Source organism: Nansenia antarctica (genome assembly GCF_963989245.1).
Source record: "Nansenia antarctica genome assembly, chromosome: 2".
Taxonomy (NCBI): Eukaryota; Metazoa; Chordata; class Actinopteri; order Argentiniformes; family Microstomatidae; genus Nansenia; species Nansenia antarctica.
In genome coordinates, this window is record NC_137675.1 from 8,722,007 (window position 1) to 8,740,830 (window position 18,824).

Below are 18,824 nucleotides of genomic sequence, written 5' to 3' on the forward strand. Positions count from 1 at the left end.
TACATCACTACTAGACTGTCTACAACACTACTAGACTGTCTACATCACTACTAGACTGTCTACATCACTACTAGACTACAACACTACTAGACTGTCTACATCACTACTAGACTACAACACTACTAGACTGTCTACAACACTACTAGACTGTCTACATCACTACTAGACTGTCTACATCACTACTAGACTGTCTACATCACTACTAGACTGTCTACATCACTACTAGACTGTCTACAACACTACTAGACTGTCTACATCACTACTAGACTGTCTACATCACTACTAGACTGTCTACATCACTACTAGACTGTCTACAACACTACTAGACTGTCTACATCACTACTAGACTGTCTACAACACTACTAGACTGTCTACAACACTACTAGACTGTCTACATCACTACTAGACTGTCTACATCACTACTAGACTGTCTACATCACTACTAGACTGTCTACATCACTACTAGACTGTCTACATCACTACTAGACTGTCTACATCACTACTAGACTGTCTACATCACTACTAGACTGTCTACAACACTACTAGACTGTCTACAACACCTATTGGTTGATTCTGAGATCTCAAAGTAACACAAGTTTCCTTGTGGGACATTTTGGATTCCTCTACTTTGGAGGAGCACTTGAATGCAGCATAACTCCAGCCTTAGGACTACATCATGAGTGGGCAAAGACGCATATTGGACTATACAAAAAACACTTGACTATGTCTCGAAAGTGGAATGGAAAACAGTCAGCAGAGTCTCTAGCAACCACACCTGCTGTTGGTTGTTAGCCTATTTCCTTCACACACTGTGGCCTGCCCTCACAATTTGCATTAAGTCACACGCACACAAACATACACACATTACTTCCTGTGTCTGTCTTTGAGAACACACACACACACACACACACACAAACACACACACACACACACACTACTTCCTGTGTCTGTCTTTGAGAACACACACACCACACACACACACACACACACACACACACACACACACATTACTTCCTGTGTCTGTCTTTGAGAACACACACACACATCCACTGCCTCTGCCTCTCACAAACCTAGCCTCTCGGGGTGTAACGATTCACAAAACTTTCGGTTCTGTACGTACCTCGGTTTCTAAGTCACGGTTAGGTATGTTTTCGGGGTAAAAAACCCCGAAAACATTTGTATTTGTTTATGTAAATAAACAGTGGTTTACTTAACAACCTATTAATAATAATATAGTACAATTTACTGAAATGTAAATCAAAATGAATATTCTCTCAATAAAGAATATAATAAAATAAACATCTGTTAAGGTGCAGCATTTAGAAAATTAACTGTACTGTACTTGTATTCACATAAGCAGCTTTCAACATCACATTAGGACATTCCAGCTTGTATTGATATTCATTGTATTTTCTCTGCAATATGTGCAGCTGTTGTGCTATGGTGGAAGAAAGACACAACATTTATGACCGCCTAGCACCCTGGACACCTGGTTGATTCCTGTTGCTTTTTGTGCTGCTAAATACATTTTGTGTGCAAACATCCAATTTGGGGGCCCAGTCCAGCTTCACTGATTTCATTGACAATATTTCTAGCATTATCTGTTGTGTCTGGAATTGTGCTTCCTGGCCTCTCCAACTTCCATTCTGACACTACCTCCTTCAGTACCTCTGCCAGATGTGTGTGTGCTGTTCATAAATGGCTCTTATAGTAGGATCAATAGGCTCGGCTGTTCTAGTGTTAAGGGATGCTGGAGGAACCTCCATCTCTAGTATGACCGCGTTCGCCATAACGACTGCTAAAAAAAACTGACTATATCTGTGTGTGCGCATGCTACTGGAAATCGCTCTGGAAATGTGATCAGCACTCATAGCAGCCTCTAGTCCAATCAAATGACTTGGTCGCTCTATGACGTTGAACCACTGTGAGCAAATTTACGAACACACTGACAGCATTTTTTACTTCAAATAAAAATAAAACGCGCTGTACGAATACATGAACCGTTACACCCTTCCTAGCCTCCTGCAGTCGTTTCATACAGAGCATGAAAGCTAGCCAGATGGTTAGCCTTGACTTTGTGTTGTAGAGTTGGATGAAGTAGAGTTGAATGTCTCCCAGACATTGATCCGACATTTTCTGTTTTTCCTACTCAATATTTGTGGTTGGGATTGGATGAGGTTGATGTTAAATGTGTTAGCCTGGACTTTGCCCGGCTCTGCAGAATGAGCTGGGTCACGTTGTTCCAGATCTGATTTGACAGCGCCACCAAAGAAAGGCTCCTTTCACATAGCCTGTCAACGCTGCCTCCAGTAAGCAGTCTGTGTATTGTGTTCGAGCCTTGATGACATGTGAGAAACGGAGGGTCTTGTGGGTAGCTAAGCAACTGGACAGTCTCGGGAGGGTGAGGTTGGGGTCGAGACGGGGTGGAGATTAGCAGGATTATAGATTATACAGGAGGGCATCTGTTAAATAGAGCCTGTAACATCCAGGCTAGGTCCACCACTACTTCCTGGAAACAGTTTGTCTACACGTCCATGTACTATAACTGTACTATAAATGTACTATAACTACTATAAATGTACTATAACTGTACTATAAATGTAGGATACTATAACTAGATACTTCATACTATAACTGTACTATAACTGCTATAAATGTACTATGTACTATAACTGTACTATAACTGCAAATGAAATTATCTTATTTGAAGTATTGAGTTGGGAGTGAACCATTTTGGTCGTCTCTTGGTGCAAAATTCTGCTTGACTACATGGAAGGGGCAAGCCATGCGATAACAAAAATCTCTCTCTCCCTCTCTCAGTCATGTCACGCCGTAGTTCTCGCTTGAGTGGGCACTACCAGACGGACGAAGACTCTGACAGTAACGTTAGCAGCATCTCTTACAAAGAGAGCCCTGTGAGGTGTGTGTGTGTGTGTGTCACACTTGATGTAGAGGCAATAGCATTAGCAAGGTATGCAAATCCTTGTGTACTAATGTTCTCTGTCCCCCCATCCACTCTCACTCTCTCTCTCTCTCTCTCTCTCTCTCTCTCTCTCTCTCTATCTATCTCTCTCTCTCTCTCTCTCTCTCTCTCTCTCTCTCTCTCTCTCTCTCTCTCTCTCTTAGATACAATAAGCGGAGAACAGCGCATAAGGCAGCTTCCTCTCGCACCGCTAGTCGGACTAACAGCACAGCCAGTTCTGCAAGCACTTCCAACATCAGAGATGAGCCAATCATCAAAGCTGTGGATTATATTGGTACTGATGAGATCACTTTGTACTTGCAATCCATCAATCAATGCAGAACAGATTACTTGACACTCCCCTCAATAGTATGTGAACCTCAATAAAATAAAAGTGTTAGTGGTATTTGTAATGTAAAAAAATGTCACTCGTCCTCTTCTAACTATCCTTTTCCCCACTCTAACCCCCCCCCCCCCTCCTCTCTCCCACCTTCCCTTCCTCTTTCTGTCAGGCATGGAGCCCAGGAAGAAGAGACAGGCAGTGGCCCCCTCCAGTATGACCCCAGCACCTGCTACTGTTCTGGCCCCAGCCCCGGCCGTGCCCCCCAGGGTGAGTCTGGCCCCAGCCGTGCCCCCCAGGGTGAGTCTTCCTCCCCCAAGCCTGCACACGTCCAGTGAGGGCCTCTCCAGTCAGTCAAGCCACCGAGCCCAAAGCCAGAGTAGCACTGACACCTCTGGGTACTCTTCCTCTGATGGCTCCCAGAGTAACAGGACTACCACTGCCAGCTGTGGTAAGTACAGTGACAAATTGAATTTAGTTTAAATTAGTTTAGACTGAATTTTGCATACTTTCAGAACTTTCTTATTCCTGCATACACAAAATGCCTACTTAATGGTAGGCAGTATGAGTATTCGTACACAGGACATTGGCCCACAGTTTTTTGTACTTCCTTGGCCAGGCTTGGCCTCATCTCAGGCAGCAACACAGAGGGGCACAATGGATGTGATCTGCTCTTATGGTAAATGATGGATGGATGGATGGATGGATGGATAGATGGATGGATCTTTTTTCATTTGTATGCCTCTTTCTGACCTGAACATGCCATTGCTGAATACACCCAAAATATATTTTTTAAAAATTATAATAATTAAACAAATGTACAATGTCTGTTTTTACCAACAATCTTACAATTAGCACAAAATCTTGCTTCCGCAAACCATTTCACAAACACTTCCGCAAACGTTGATCCCATTGTTTGTGTGTGCGTGTGTGTGTGTGTACGTGTGTGTGTGTACGTGCGTGTTTATTGCAGTGTGCATGTGCATGTTGTGGTGTGTATGCAGATGTGTTGCGTTGCGGTGTGTATGCGCACGTTGGTCATGTGTGTGTGTGTGTGTGTCTGTGCATGTGTGTGTGTGTGTGTTTGCGTGCGTGCGTGCATGTGTTTAATCGAGTAATGTATACTTAACAATTAGCATTATCTCTCTCCTGTAGATCATTTGTTAGCATTACTTGTTTGTTTGTTGACATTAGCCTTTTTCTCTCTCCCTGTAGCTGGTGCGTTGTTCAACATTGGTGTGAGGAAGGCCATCGTGCTTCTACTTCTCTTGACATTCGGTGAGTGTCACTTCACATCCATTTCATTCTAGATTCATAAGTCCTACTTGTGTGGTGTTACTAGCCCACCAGCAAGCTATTCACAGTGATATAGTATATGATGTGACCTCTTTGGCCCTATTAGTACATTTTCCACAAAATATTTTTAGTGCCTTTTGAAGTACATATCTTCTGACCACCTGACCTACCACATCATTAACATGTAGGGTTAGGTTATCCTAAAGACGTTTCCAAGACATAAATAGACTTGACAAACAAATGAATAAAAAATGTGTTTAAACTACAGACCCGCGATTGTGCTGCTAGCAACAGATTTCCACGTTGTTTAATTTCAATTTGCATATCTGATTGCCCTCTTTCCATGGACGTAATTAAAAGAGAAGTTTCTATAAATCACTGTTATAGTATTGTCATTATTACAGATTTGCAACACTAGGTCAACACATAGCGCCCTCCTATGTCTTGGGGAATGGAACTACCAACAAAAAAGCAAGTTAAGAATGTTTTCATGCCTTACTTACGGCAATTGAAAAATGTGTAGCCTGTAGATATACACATGCACAGGGATGTCACACACTGAATAACTAATAAATTGACAGAGGGGCGGGACAAAAACAATATCCGGCATATGCAGTCACACAATTATGTATGAATTACCAATAATTAGGGATGGGAATTGATAAGATGTTATAGATACCAATGCAACACAATCTACAAATAGAATACGACCCACACATGCAGACAAATCATTTTGCATTCATTCAAATTCAGTTTTTTAAGTACAAGTCACTGAATTCTATTTGTGCATCATGATGTGTGGATTTTGAATCTATTTGTAGATCGTGTTTTCTATCTGTGGATCGTGAAGAGTAAACAAACTCTGGTTTTCAAATCAATTTGTAGATCATGCTGTGCATTTACAATACTTTTGAGATCGATAGTGAGTGGTTGAATACTGTCCTTGTTGAATACTGTCCTTGTTGCCACTAAATAAAACTTTACACTCCAATACTACACCGTAGAGTTTGACGTCAGACGCAGAGTTTGACGTCATGACTCATTAGTTTTTGCAACGCAAAACTGTAAGAAAAATATGGCAGCATCAATAAAAGGAATCGATATCCTTGGAGGCGTACGATTCCGATTGATCGAACAATTTGAAACCGGTTCTCAACTGGAACCAGTTCTCGATTCCCATCCCGAACAATAATTTATTTCACCAGTTAACATGGCAAGCTAATATCATGAATTTCAGAGACAGACATTGTAGCTTTGTCACTAGCAGCTTGGGTGCTGTTTCAATCAACCGACAGCATGGAGCATGTTGCAGATTTGTTGAGGATAGTGGAGCATACCACTTGATAACGTATTCAGTCCTATTTTCTATTCTCTGATTCTCCCTTCTCCCTCTGGCTCTCAGGCGTTTGGTGCTTGTTTCCTCTATTGACCATCCAGACTCAGAACCCCAGCACGTTTGTCATCACGCTGCCTTCCAAGGAAACGGTAAGGCAAACTTCATTCATTGTTTAACAGATTTAATTGTCAGAAAAGTGAGGCGAGCGAGGGAAGAAAAAAATAAAGAAAAAACTATCAGAATGTAGAGTGTACGAAGATCCAGCTTAGATGGAAAAGTATGAGAAATATTCTATGCTACACGATTATTAAACACATTAACATTAATGAATTTGGTGTCTGTAGGCTTGATCTTATCTTAAGTTATTGGTGTTTTGGTTATAGAAAGGTGAAACAGTTGTAATTAAGTCAAGTCATATTTATCCAAATCCAGGGGGAGGGGTATACAGTATACATTATTTGTAATGTTTGAGCTTTATTGAGAATGTTGTGATTATTGGCCATGTTTGACCTAAAACCTATAAAGCATATTCAAGTGTAGCCTAATGAATGAATGATGAAATAACAGCTGTTTTAAGACCTCAGTCAGACCTCAGTCAGCCAGTGTGTCTATCTTGCATTGAATAGCACTAAACACAGCTGTAATATGAAATCTGTAGTAGAAATCTTCTCGTTTTGTTAATCAGGTCTTGCCTAAAGCCTGGTACACACATAAAGATTTTCTAAATCTTAACAGATTTTTTATCTGAGAGAGACCCCACACATGAAGATAAAAAATCATGGATTGAACAGTTTTGATCGTATTGTGTGTGGTGTGTACCGATATTCTCAATACAGCACACAACATACATAAAGATCTGTCCTACGACAGTCTAGAGTCTCGTCACTCAAGCCAGAAATCTCGAAAATCTCGAAAGAAGTCAGCTCGCTTCTTGATTGGCTACATTCCATCCACGTCACAATCGGACTCGGGAGAAGGGTTGCCAGATGGGATTGACATTTTCCAGCCTAACCACAGTCTAAAAATTCCACCAAAAAAACTGCCCATCTGGCAACCCTGCTCGAGAGTTGTTGGGACTCGGGAGTTGCCCACACACAAGAGGACTTTTGATCGTAAATATTGAACACGTTTAATATTTAAGATCGTCGGCCCGACCATTTTCAGAGCAGATTGTCAGGAGAAATTGACTCTTAAAGCCTGGTACACATATAAGGATTTTCGAAATCTTAACAGATTTTTTATCTGAAGCGGGGTACACACATACGGATTTTCTGCGATTTCAGCGATTTTCGGATGTCTGAAAACAACAGAAAACGCCCGGTTATCAGATGGATCTTAAAATTTTCCTATAACAGAATCCTGGGGTGTGAGGTGTGTTAAGAGTCAATCTCTCCCGGCAACCTGCTCGGAAAATGGGCGTGGCCGGCAATCGTAAATGTGAAATGTGTTCAATACTTCCGACCAGAAATCATAGGGTTGCCAGATTGTTTGGTGGAATTAGCGGTTTTAGACTGTGGTTAGGGTGGAAAATGTCATTCCCATCTGGCAACCCTGCTCGCCAATCAGGAAGCGAGCTGACTAGTCAGGGTACTACGTTAGATAATAATAACTTTATTTGTATAGCGCTTTTCCTGCAAACGTTGCGGCTCAAAGTGCTTTAATCATTATATAATCTTAATTTAATTATTTTGTAATTTAAAGGCAATATTAAAAGGATGGGTTCACGTGAGATTTCTGGCTTGGGGAACGAGACTCTAGAGTCCGGAATCTGTCGTTCCCCACGCCCATTTTCCGAGCAGGTTGAGAGTTGAGAGTTGATTGCACAATTGAAGAGAATTGACTCTTAACACACCTCACACCCCAGGATTTTGTTATAGGAAAATGTTAAGATCCATCTGACAATCGGGCGTTTTCTGTCGTTTTCTGTCGTTTTCAGACATCCGAAAATCGTGCCAAAACCGGCCAAAAACTCCTTATGTGTGTACCACCCTTAACACACAACAGGATAATCTTGTAGGATAATCTTTAGAGCCATCCGATAATCAGGCGTTTGCTGTCCTTGGTCAGAAGGGGAGAAACTGGCCAAAATCGTCCAGATTACCTTTATGTGTGTACCAGGCTTTATATACAAATCTGAAGTAACTGAGAATCCTAACTTGGAGTTCTCTCTCTTGCTCCGCTGTCAGCTTTAATGTTTCAGCTGCTGTGCTGCTAATTGCACCTACTGCTTGCGCTGAACCTAGAAAATACATAATTTAATTTGGGGGCCATATGCTATCGCCTACTTCATCCCATGCTTTGTGCCATTTTTCTAAGTGACGCAGGGCATCTGTTAAACCATTACTGAAGTTTGTACAGCATAAGGCATAATTGTAGTGTATCGCTGGGCCCTCCAGGTTTTCCTGGTTCATGTGGTAGAGAAAATAGATGAGGGTAGAACATTCCTCCCTTTGCCATCTACCTCTTAACTTTTTGTCTTCATTTGTGTGATATATTGGTTCTCTGCCATAAAGGTGTGTCAAAAGAGCTACACATAAAATGTTCATTGTATGTTACATACAGCATATAAAGGTACGGCCACTTTGTTGTCAAATCGTAACTCTTTACAGAAAGTAGGCAAATAAAAACTATTGTTGTGTCCAAAGCAAATATTTATTATGACCTGTTCACTTGACATGTCGGGATCTTATCTCAGTGGTCTGGGTACTTGATTTCGAGATGCAAGTTAGCTATTGTAGTACTCGAAGACTTGTACACAAACCACGCATGTGTAGTCTCAAAACCACACAAACCACTCCTTTAAATCTCCAATCTCTTTCTACAGGATGTTACTGCTGTCATAAATGCAGCTCTGGAAGACAACATCAATAACATACTGAGAGAGATTGAAATTCTGAAGCATAAGGAACACCAGCAGATACTTGTCTCAGAGGTGAGAAGTCTGACCCTTCCCACTTCCTGTCACTGCTTGAAACGCAAAATGTGGCTGAATCTCAAAAGTCGATTCCTATACACTCTCTCTACTAACCTCTACACAGTAGTTGAAATGTGTCTCTCAAAACTGTAACAGCAAGAAGGCGAATACATTTCCTTGACATGTGAAGATGCGTGCAACTGGACAAGGACTGTCTTATATCTGACCACTGTGTCTAGGAAAGACCATTGGGTTACCCTTTATAGAGCTTTGTTCAGCCAGTATTTACTACGAATTTATGTGGTAACAATGTTGTAACAAGGGTTACTTTCTGGTCATTACCTCAATACATTTGACACAGTTGTGAGTGTCATTAATCTAGAATATCATATAATATCAAGAGTAACTATGCTACACTATCTAAAGTCGTTGATGTACACTAATGTCTCCAGTCAGGTAGAAACAGCAGAGGTATGCCACCAAAGGATGTATGTTGTGGTTGTTTATATTATATTTTATTTTGCATATGTACAGATAACGTGACCAGTCGCAAAAATAGCCTAAAACCGATTTTTGATGCTTTTCATGAGTGTCTCCATTTTTAGGATTGTGGAGAAGATGAAAGCAGGTTTGGCAGCCAAATATCAACATGATCATGTCAGTGTGACAGAGCTGCACGCTTGTTGTAGGTTGTTAGGGTTGCGCCAGATGGTGATGGACTGAGAGGTCAGACAATTAAATCTCCTCCTGCCATAGGCTTCAAGTCGAGTCCAATTCTGAGTTGTTTTGAAAACAGACAGCTCGACAGAGAGAGAGAGAGAGCTGTGGGCAAGATTAGTGCCTGCTTTATACCGGGTGGTAAAATAACTTATACCGACTTTTGAGATTCAGCCATCAGTCTCAGACCCATCGGGAATAAGGCTGTGATTTCCTCCTGAGACATCTACTACCCCCCTGTACTGTCCCTCCTGAGACATCTACTACCCCCCTGTACTGTTTCTCCTGAGACATCTACTACCCCCCTGTACTGTCCCTCCTGAGACATCTACTACCCCCCTGTACTGTCCCTCCTGAGACATCTACCCCCCTGTACTGTTTCTCCTGAGGCATCTACTACCCCCCTGTACTGTCCCTCCTGAGACATCTACTACCCCCCTGTACTGTCCCTCCTGAGACATCTACTACCTCCCTGTACTGTCCCTCCTGAGACATCTACTACCCCCCTGTACTGTCCCTCCTGAGACATCTACTACCCCCCTGTACTGTTTCTCCTGAGACATCTACTACCCACCTGTACTGTTTCTCCTGAGACATCTACTACCCCCTGTACTGTTTCTCCTGTGACATCTACTACCTCCCTGTACTGTCCCTCCTGAGACATCTACTACCCCCTTGTACTGTTTCTCCTGAGACATCTACTACCCCCCTGTACTGTTCCTCGTGAGACATCTACTACCCCCAACTGTTTCTCCTGAGACATCTACTACCCCCCTGTACTGTTTCTCCTGAGACATCTACTACCCCCCTGTACTGTTTCCCCTATGTCTAGCACGACGACTGCCAATGGCCCCAAGCCTGAGCAGAGATTACTTTCTCTGACTGGCTATGACTGGTGGATAGATGATTCACTTACTTAGTCAAATGTATTTGTTGTAAGTCGCTTTGGACAAAGGCGCCTGCTGAATGCCATAAATGTAAATGTAAATTATGTGTTTTTATCACCTCCCCACAGATGGTAAAAAGACTGCAGTCTGACATAACAAATGTGGGAGTGAGAGTTAAGAGGTGAGTCTGTCTGATACCGAACATGATTGCGTGTACTGTCGACTAAAAAACATTATCAATGGAGATTTCCATGATGTGATTTTGTCCAGGACTAAGCCTAGTCTGTTCCCGGGAAACTGCCCCTAAAGGTTTATTGTACTGCATTGTCCTGTCTGTAGTGTGGACTCTGAGCATCGCACACACCTTGATCAGGAGATGGCAGACCTCAGAGCAGAACTCACAGTGGAACAAGCCGGGATCCGCTCCGTCGCTACCGTGCTGGGCCAGGAGATGGCAGACCTCAGAGCAGAACTCACTGTGGAACAAGCCGGGATCCGCTCCGTCACTACCGTGCTGGGCAAGGAGATGGCAGACCTCAGAGCAGACCTCACAGTGAAACAAGCCGGGATCCTTTCTGTCACTACCATGCTGGGCAAGGAGATGGCAGACCTCCGGGCCGAACACACCAGCGTACTGGCAATCACCGCCGTGCTGAGCCAGGAGATGAGGGACCTCAAAAGAGTCACCACTTTCCTCAGACAGAGGGTAGAGTCCCAGGAGGGCCAGACTGCCATGGTAATGCCTGTTTCTCATTCCTGTATGTCTCTTACCATTTAATTTTCTCCAAAATACAGCTATTTCAACAACTGCTTAATAGGTCAGGTCATGCTCAGTGAATACAGTGCTGACATTTTTATGACTGCCAGAGTTGCAAGATTGGCAGTTTGCTGCTGCATGTCTACAAGCATCTTAACTCTTTGTGTGTGTGTGTGTGTGTGCGCGTGTCATGCATTAAACAGTTTGGTCAGGATTGCAGTCCTCCAATGGCAGAGAGAATGCCTGACTTCGCCTTAGAGTCACAAGGTTTGTGATTCACTGCTCATTAGCATCTAGATGTGGTGTTTCATTTGAATGTGACACATGTAAATGCTTACCACATCATACATTATATACTCACTGAGAACTTTATTAGGAACACTATACTAATACTGTGTAGGGCCTCCCTTTGCTCTCAAAACAGCCTCGATTCTTTGTGGCATTGATTCCACAAGATGTTGGAAACATTCCTTTGAGATTCTGGTCCATGATGACATGATTACATCACACAATTCATGCAGATTTTTTAGGTGCACTTTCAAACTGTGAATCTCCTGTTCTACCACATCCCAGACAACGTCACTGACGTTTGCTGAGTGTACTAGAATGTAGACTATTGAATGCTCAGAGCTGTGTGTATGTGTGTGTTTGTGCAGGTGCCAGCGTGGTCAGCACTAGGTGTTCTGAAACCTACCGAACCCGGTCAGCCTGTGTTACGTTGTTTGGGTTTCCGTTGTGGTATCCATCAGAGAGTCCACGGACAGTTATCCAGGTACCAACTTCTCTCTCTTGCTGTCTCTTTCTCTCTCTCTTGCTGTCTCTTTCTCTCCGTCTCTTTCTCTCTCTTTCTGTCTCTTTCTCTCACAAAAATAGGCTAAATAATAATTACGTTTAAAATATAGTATTTACTAGGTATTTTTGGGTGGAGATAAAACAAAAACATGGGTGATGTTGGAATAAAGAAATGCATGACAAACTGGTTAGAGGAACTAGTTTTCTTTTTACTTTATTATAACATCTCAGCTTTGTTTTGATGATTTCTGAATAAGATTAAATTAATATATAATTATAATATTGTAGCTAGTATTCATATTCAAGCTAGTCTGAAGACCCAGTCACATTTAATAATATTAGTTTCCACACAAAGGTTTGGCAGAGACTTAAAACTTTTGTTTGTTAATAGCAAAGCATATTTATATTGATAATCTGACTCCAATGTAATTATCACTAAGTGCAAAGAATATTTAGTGCAAGAGTGGCCAAATAGAATGAATCAAATGAGGCGAGCAGAGAGAGATAGAGATGACCACAGGTCATGATGAGAACCTCATAACAGGACACAGGAAGGAGAAAGAATGTATCCTGTTGCCCATGTTATATAGATTTACGTACTTAAATTAGGAGCTGTTTAGCAGGTAGACCAATCGGAATTCATTTTGACACTTCAGAGGGGGAAAGAGAACTGAAGAAGATACGGGCAGAATTGAAGTTCTCCCACTTCACCGGTAACCTTCTCCAAACCTCACCTCCCATTAGGGTCACCATGTCTTACAGCCTGGTAAGTGCTGGGCGTTCCATGGGGCGCAGGGTTCCTTGGTGATCGCCCTGTCCCACCCCGTCCTGATCAGTCACGTCACCCTGGACCACCTGCCTCGCTTCACCTCCCCCACAGGACACATCGACAGCGCCCCCAAGGACTTCCAAGTCTATGTGAGTCACCTTTAACCTCTTACACCCCAACCTGAGTAATACACATTTCTAGGAGTAATATTAGACAGTAAATTCTGTTAGAAATCTCATAAGATACGTTAGATCCAAAGTATCAAGGAGTGTATTGTGTAGGGCAAAACATATTCTGGAACAGAGGATGTTGTATACTCTTTATTGTTGTCTTGTCTTACCAAAATATGATTTGAGTTACTGTGTGGAGATATGGGGGAATGCATACAAAAGCACTCTAAAACCATTGATTACACTACAGAAAAAAGCTATGAGAATTGTACATACGGTCGGATTTCGTGATCACACAAATAACTTGTTCCTAATGTCAAATGCCTTAAAGCTCATGGACTTATTCAAATTTAAACTGTCACAGTTAATGTATAAAGCAAAGACTCATGAACTCCCAGGTAACATAAAAAAAATATTTATAGAGAGGGATAAGGGATATAATTTGAGAGGTAACCACAACTTTAACAAGGGTTATGCTCGCACCAATCTCACTAACTCATTTTGTGTTGTTTCAGTATTAAGAATGGAAAATTATGTTTATTTATTTATTTAGTGTTGTTTCAATATTAAGAATAAAAAATTATTAGTACTGTTGATACAGAAATGTATGAATTAATTAACTGGATTATATAATTTAAGTATAATTGTTCTCACTTGAGAGTGACGGATAGGGGTAGGACATGATAAGCGTAGGCTTCATCCTACTCTCTTTCGAACATTGATAGGCCTGTACTCTTCGTATTAGTTATTTGTTCTTTTATTATTTTAAATCATGTTCAAAATAAAAAGATTCATTCATTCATTCATACATTAATAAATTAAATCTATTGTGTATGACACTACACAGAGGAATTCAGAGCAATACACTGAGGTTTAATGTTAATGATGCATTTCCCCACATTTGTACTGGTATTCACTGTTGTTGATGCCTCCATTGCTGTTGCTGATCCCCTGTCCATGTTGCTTATTTTGATACTTTATTTTGCCTGGCACAATGAAACCAATGGAATAGTCATTTGAGTAAGTAGTCCAATTGAGTAAACGCTCAAAGTATTTGAAAGCTTTTCATGAACCATACATGCTGCTAGCTCCTTATGATTCCACTTTTGAAGGCTGTTGTGTAGAGTAACTGATGTTACTTTTTCAAATCTCAACACAATGTTTTCCCTGTTGGCCAGCCATTTCACAACTGCGGATCGGTCCTTCAAGAAAGATGTCTCTTTAAAAGTGCATCAAAAGACTCTCTCTTTCTATCTATTCCTCCTTCTCTCTCAGGGAATGTCTACTGAGGGTGAAGAGGGAAGGTTACTTGGAACATTCATATATGACCAGGCAGGAGAGTCCATCCAGACCTTCAAACTGCCTGTGAGTGATAGACTCCACTAAAGTGCTGTACCAATAGATGGATTTCATGTTGGTACGTGAATGCATGAGTTGTGAGCTGAGAGCGATAACATTGAAGTACATAGGGAACATAGTACCAAAAAAAGTGTTCAAACATTCTTAATAGATGTTTGTGGTGATGTTTGTGGTCGCACATGAAATCCATCAATAGAGACACATGTAGAGATGTTCTTCAGCTTGACTACCCTAGCATTCATCCACTCTTGCTCGCTCCCATTTTTCTCCACCCCTCTATCCCTCAACCTCCCAAATGTTGTTCCTTCTTTCTCTCTCAGGACCGTAATGGCACCCCATATCGCTATGTTGAGCTGGCTATCCTCAGTAATTGGGGTCACCTGGAATACACCTGTGTGTACCGCTTCCGTGTGCATGGACAGATTGCATCCTTGTGAGACACACCCCAATCATCCATCCAGAGTGTGTGTGTGGGGGGGGGGGGGACTTTTAGCATCAAGTGTTGTATTTAAAGTGCAGTCGGTAGTTTTATTTCATAGTGAATGGAAATAAAGGACTGACCAGTTAGAACTGAGTGCACAATGATTTGCTTACATAGAACTAAGTTTGTTTTTTAATGTGTATGGTTAAATGTGTATGTGTCGATCGCTCCAGAACTTTGGAGCCTGTACCGACTTTTGGCCATAAGAGACAAAGATGTTTTTTGGGCTTGTATGGAGCAAAGAGGTGCATAGCACAACACAGCTTTTCACAAAGAAGGAACTGGTCCCAGTCCCCACTGTGTCAGCTATACTCAGGGCTCCCAAAGCTTGTGTTAACTCAAACTGCCTCTGACCTGTACACACACACACACACACACACACACACACACACACACACACACACACACACACACACACACAGTTTGACTCAAACTGCCTGACCTGTACACACACCACACACAGACAGACAGACAGACAGACAGACACACACACAGTTTGACTCAAACTGCCTCTGACCTATATACACACACACACACACACACACACACACACACACACACACACACACACACACACACACACACATAAACAAACCCAAATATGTTTTAAAACACACATGCAAACATAAAGGTTTAGTGATTTAAGTCATCGATGTATATTTTGCTGTATTATATGATGTATTTTTTGCTAATATATTGTTCATTACTGTTATAAGACATAAGGTTATAACCTAATGTAAATGTATTTTTAATAACAAAAAGTCTCAAAGCACCTTACACATTGCACATTTCCTTACACCAAAAAATGCAGCGTAGTTTAACCTTTTACATTTCACATGACTTTGTAGCTTATTTTTTCTTTTTGATTCTTTACTCAATTTTGGCTTCTTACCAATTTTACTGTTATACTTGAATTACTGTTTCGTGACCTCAACAAACCTTTGTCAATTTCAGTGTTGTCAGAAGGTAGTTTGTACAATAACAGGGTTTCTACCTCTAAACATTTGTAAACAGCACAGAAGTAACCTACTTATTGATTGATTTAAAGAACCAGGAATGTATTTTATGTTTTTCTTGTAACATGATTGTTTTTGTATATTTGCAGTATTATAGATTACACGTTTACAGTAATTTGAGTACATGTGGTATACTAAATAAAGATGAAGAATGATTGCAATGAAGGTACTGTACATGTGATTAACTCTGAATAGCACTTCTCAAGACGTTAACTACAAGGACTTGTTACTCGATTGTTTAATTGTTTTTGTTTTATTGCTTAAAGATATTAGGCCTTTAAGATGGACTCAGCTATGTTAACATTCGACTCCAGTGAAAGTGATCTTTCTTGCAGTCATGTTTCTTAATTTTGTATTATTTCATGAAGTAGTTTTGATGTATTGAACTACTTTTTCAAAGTAGCTTTAGTTTGGCAAACTATACTTCTTTCAAGGGTAGCTTTGGTGTAATTTAACTCCAACGTAATTGGACATTTTGTTAACTACATTTTCCGAGTAAGTCCAAATTGATGAGGCCTATTTCGCTTAAATGCTCTTTCATAAATAATGAACAATAATGAGGCCTATGCACAGGGGCCTCATTTATAGAACGTGCTTAGATCAAAATGTTGATCTTACCCGTGTCGTACGCAGAAATCCACGTCAACGTAGTGATTTATACAATTTCAATGTGAGTCGATTTGAACGTGGAAACGATCAAAACTCTACGTCGTGTTTTTGACTTGCGTACGCACATTACCTACTGGTTATGCAGTTATTACAGGCATGTGAGACGCTCTGCCTACTGTCATTCATGCAAGTGGCTCGTAATAAAATTAACGATGTTGTTATCAGCCGAGAAAATAAGTTTAATTCAAGATTTAAAGGGAACTATTGTTTATGATTGTATTTCAGTCTTTCTTTATATCCCTCCGGAGCTGTCTATCTCTCTTCAACATGCCTATATATACGCGCTCCACAACGGACCTTGCCCGGCCACGCGCTAAATGATACTGGATTTCGAGTTGAGTCGGGATGAGGGGGAATGGCACCCCCCCTGAAATAAAAACAGTCCAAATCATCCCCCGTCTAAAACTGCCATCCCCCCTTTCCATCCCTTATGTCATTTTATCAATGAACGAGGTATTACTGCCCTCTCCCGCTTCCAGACGCACGCCTACCCTATAATATAGTATTAACGCCCTGTGATAGCGGCTCAAATAGCGGCTGAATGAAGCCAAGTGCTATAATATAATATAATACAGACAGTACATAATATTATCAGTATTGTCTGTCTGTATTATATTACTGAATATATAACAGAATATTAACGCAGTAATAACACTGTAGTAATGCAATAACATGGTAATACAGTAATAATGCAGCAAAAACATGGTAAAACACTAATAATGCAGTAATAACATGGTAAAGCACAGTATTAATTCAGTATTAATCAGGGGTGAAAGTGGTTTGAGTTTCTTACAGGAACTATAGGCTACTACCCCAACCTTCATCGTTTCATATAGTTCTCCTCCTGCCCCCAGCTTCATGCATCCCTGAACACACACATCGTGGTGTTGGTGTCGAAATTAGAAACACTTTAGGGCTGCCAAGTTTCACCAAAAGTTTGGAGTGAGAGTTTTTGGTGGTGGAGCGACCCAAAACTGTGCACGTTTTGGTAGCGGCGGCCCCTCTCTCCCACCCAATTATTTGTGCTAGTTTCCTGCAATTTTAAACCAGCACAAGAAATGAAAATAATTGGAACATTTGATAAAACAAGAGAAATTCAGATAATAATATATATAAGTCTTAATAAACAAATACAGTAGCCTACAGAGTCTAAAACAAAATTGGGCCTCATCAAGTGAACTCAACCCCTTGGTCAGCAGCAGAAAGACCCTTGGTCATCATCTTATATACAGTGCATTGCTCATAGATGGCTATCATGTTATACAGTACATACCAGGGTTTTTCCTGGGTCAGAATCAAGCCTTGGAGGTTGATGTTGTGCGCGCGCAGTGCGCCCAATTTTTCTTTGAGGGACCCCCAATTGTTGTATTTGTATTGTAAATTGTAATTATTATTAATAATAATAATAATAATAATACGATGCGATTTGAAAGTACCAGTAGGCTACCAGGGTTGCCAGGTGGAATTGACAATTTCCAGCCCAACCAGTCTAAAAGCTGTCGAATCCACCCGTCCAGTGTGACCAAAAGTAGCCCAATCTGGCAACACGGCTTGCTTATGGAAGCATATAGTGGACTAAATTCAAATGTTAATGCAATTTGAGATTGCATTTGCATGTTCCACTTTTGCATGCATTCTTTCAGACAATATTCAAATTCAAATGCAATTCTAATGAGCGGATGTGTTTCCTAGAACATATAAATGCAATTGCTAATCACATTATTGCATTACAATTTGAATATTGACTCAAATAACGCAGGCAAAAGTGGCAAATGAATATGCTATTTTGGGATTGCATAGTCATTTTCACATTAGAATGAACTTTTGAATTTTGTCAGCTACAAAGCAGCGCATGACTTTGAAAATTAAATGTCAAATGGCTTTGCATTATCATTTTAATATTGACAGCGAATGTGCAAATCAGGTACATGAAAATGAAAATGCTAATCATTGGAATTGCATTTGAATTTGAATATTGTCTGAAAGAATGCATGCAAAAGTGGAACATGCAAATGCAATCTCAAATTGCATTAACATTTGAATAAAGTCCACTATATGCTTCCATAATTGCTACGTTACATGCAGCTCGCGTGAACACAGGTTCTTCCATTAGCGCTCGCCTCCCGCTTCGATTGCAGACTGAAGTTAACGAGCGTGCAGAAAGATGCCACGAAACTCGTGTCCGGTAGCTTTCTTTAAAGGAATTTCAAGTCCCGCAAAACGAGAACTGGTTGAAATGTGTGAGTCTCACGGCCACCTACTGTAAGGTGCGACTGTCCCCCCGCCCCCGGCGCGACTGTAATCCCGGTCGGACTGTCTCAGTGCCCAGTGCTGCCCACCCAACCACGTCGCGTCGCGT

The 18,824-nt window shown here is 41.1% G+C and overlaps 1 protein-coding gene across 1 annotated transcript; it reads left to right on the forward strand.

The window, feature by feature from the left end:
- Positions 1 to 3,959: 3,959 nt before the first annotated feature.
- On the forward strand, positions 3,960 to 14,745 carry LOC308150947 (uncharacterized protein; the record flags this gene model as incomplete). The annotated part of the gene is made up of 11 exons (XM_080523738.1): positions 3,960 to 3,981; positions 4,518 to 4,580; positions 6,001 to 6,083; positions 8,759 to 8,866; positions 10,581 to 10,633; positions 10,792 to 11,188; positions 11,413 to 11,476; positions 11,866 to 11,981; positions 12,746 to 12,919; positions 14,216 to 14,305; positions 14,620 to 14,745. 11 exons carry the CDS (start codon positions 3,960 to 3,962, stop codon positions 14,734 to 14,736), a joined length of 1,287 nt encoding a protein of 428 aa, XP_080379864.1. The 3' UTR covers positions 14,737 to 14,745.
- Positions 14,746 to 18,824: the final 4,079 nt, after the last annotated feature.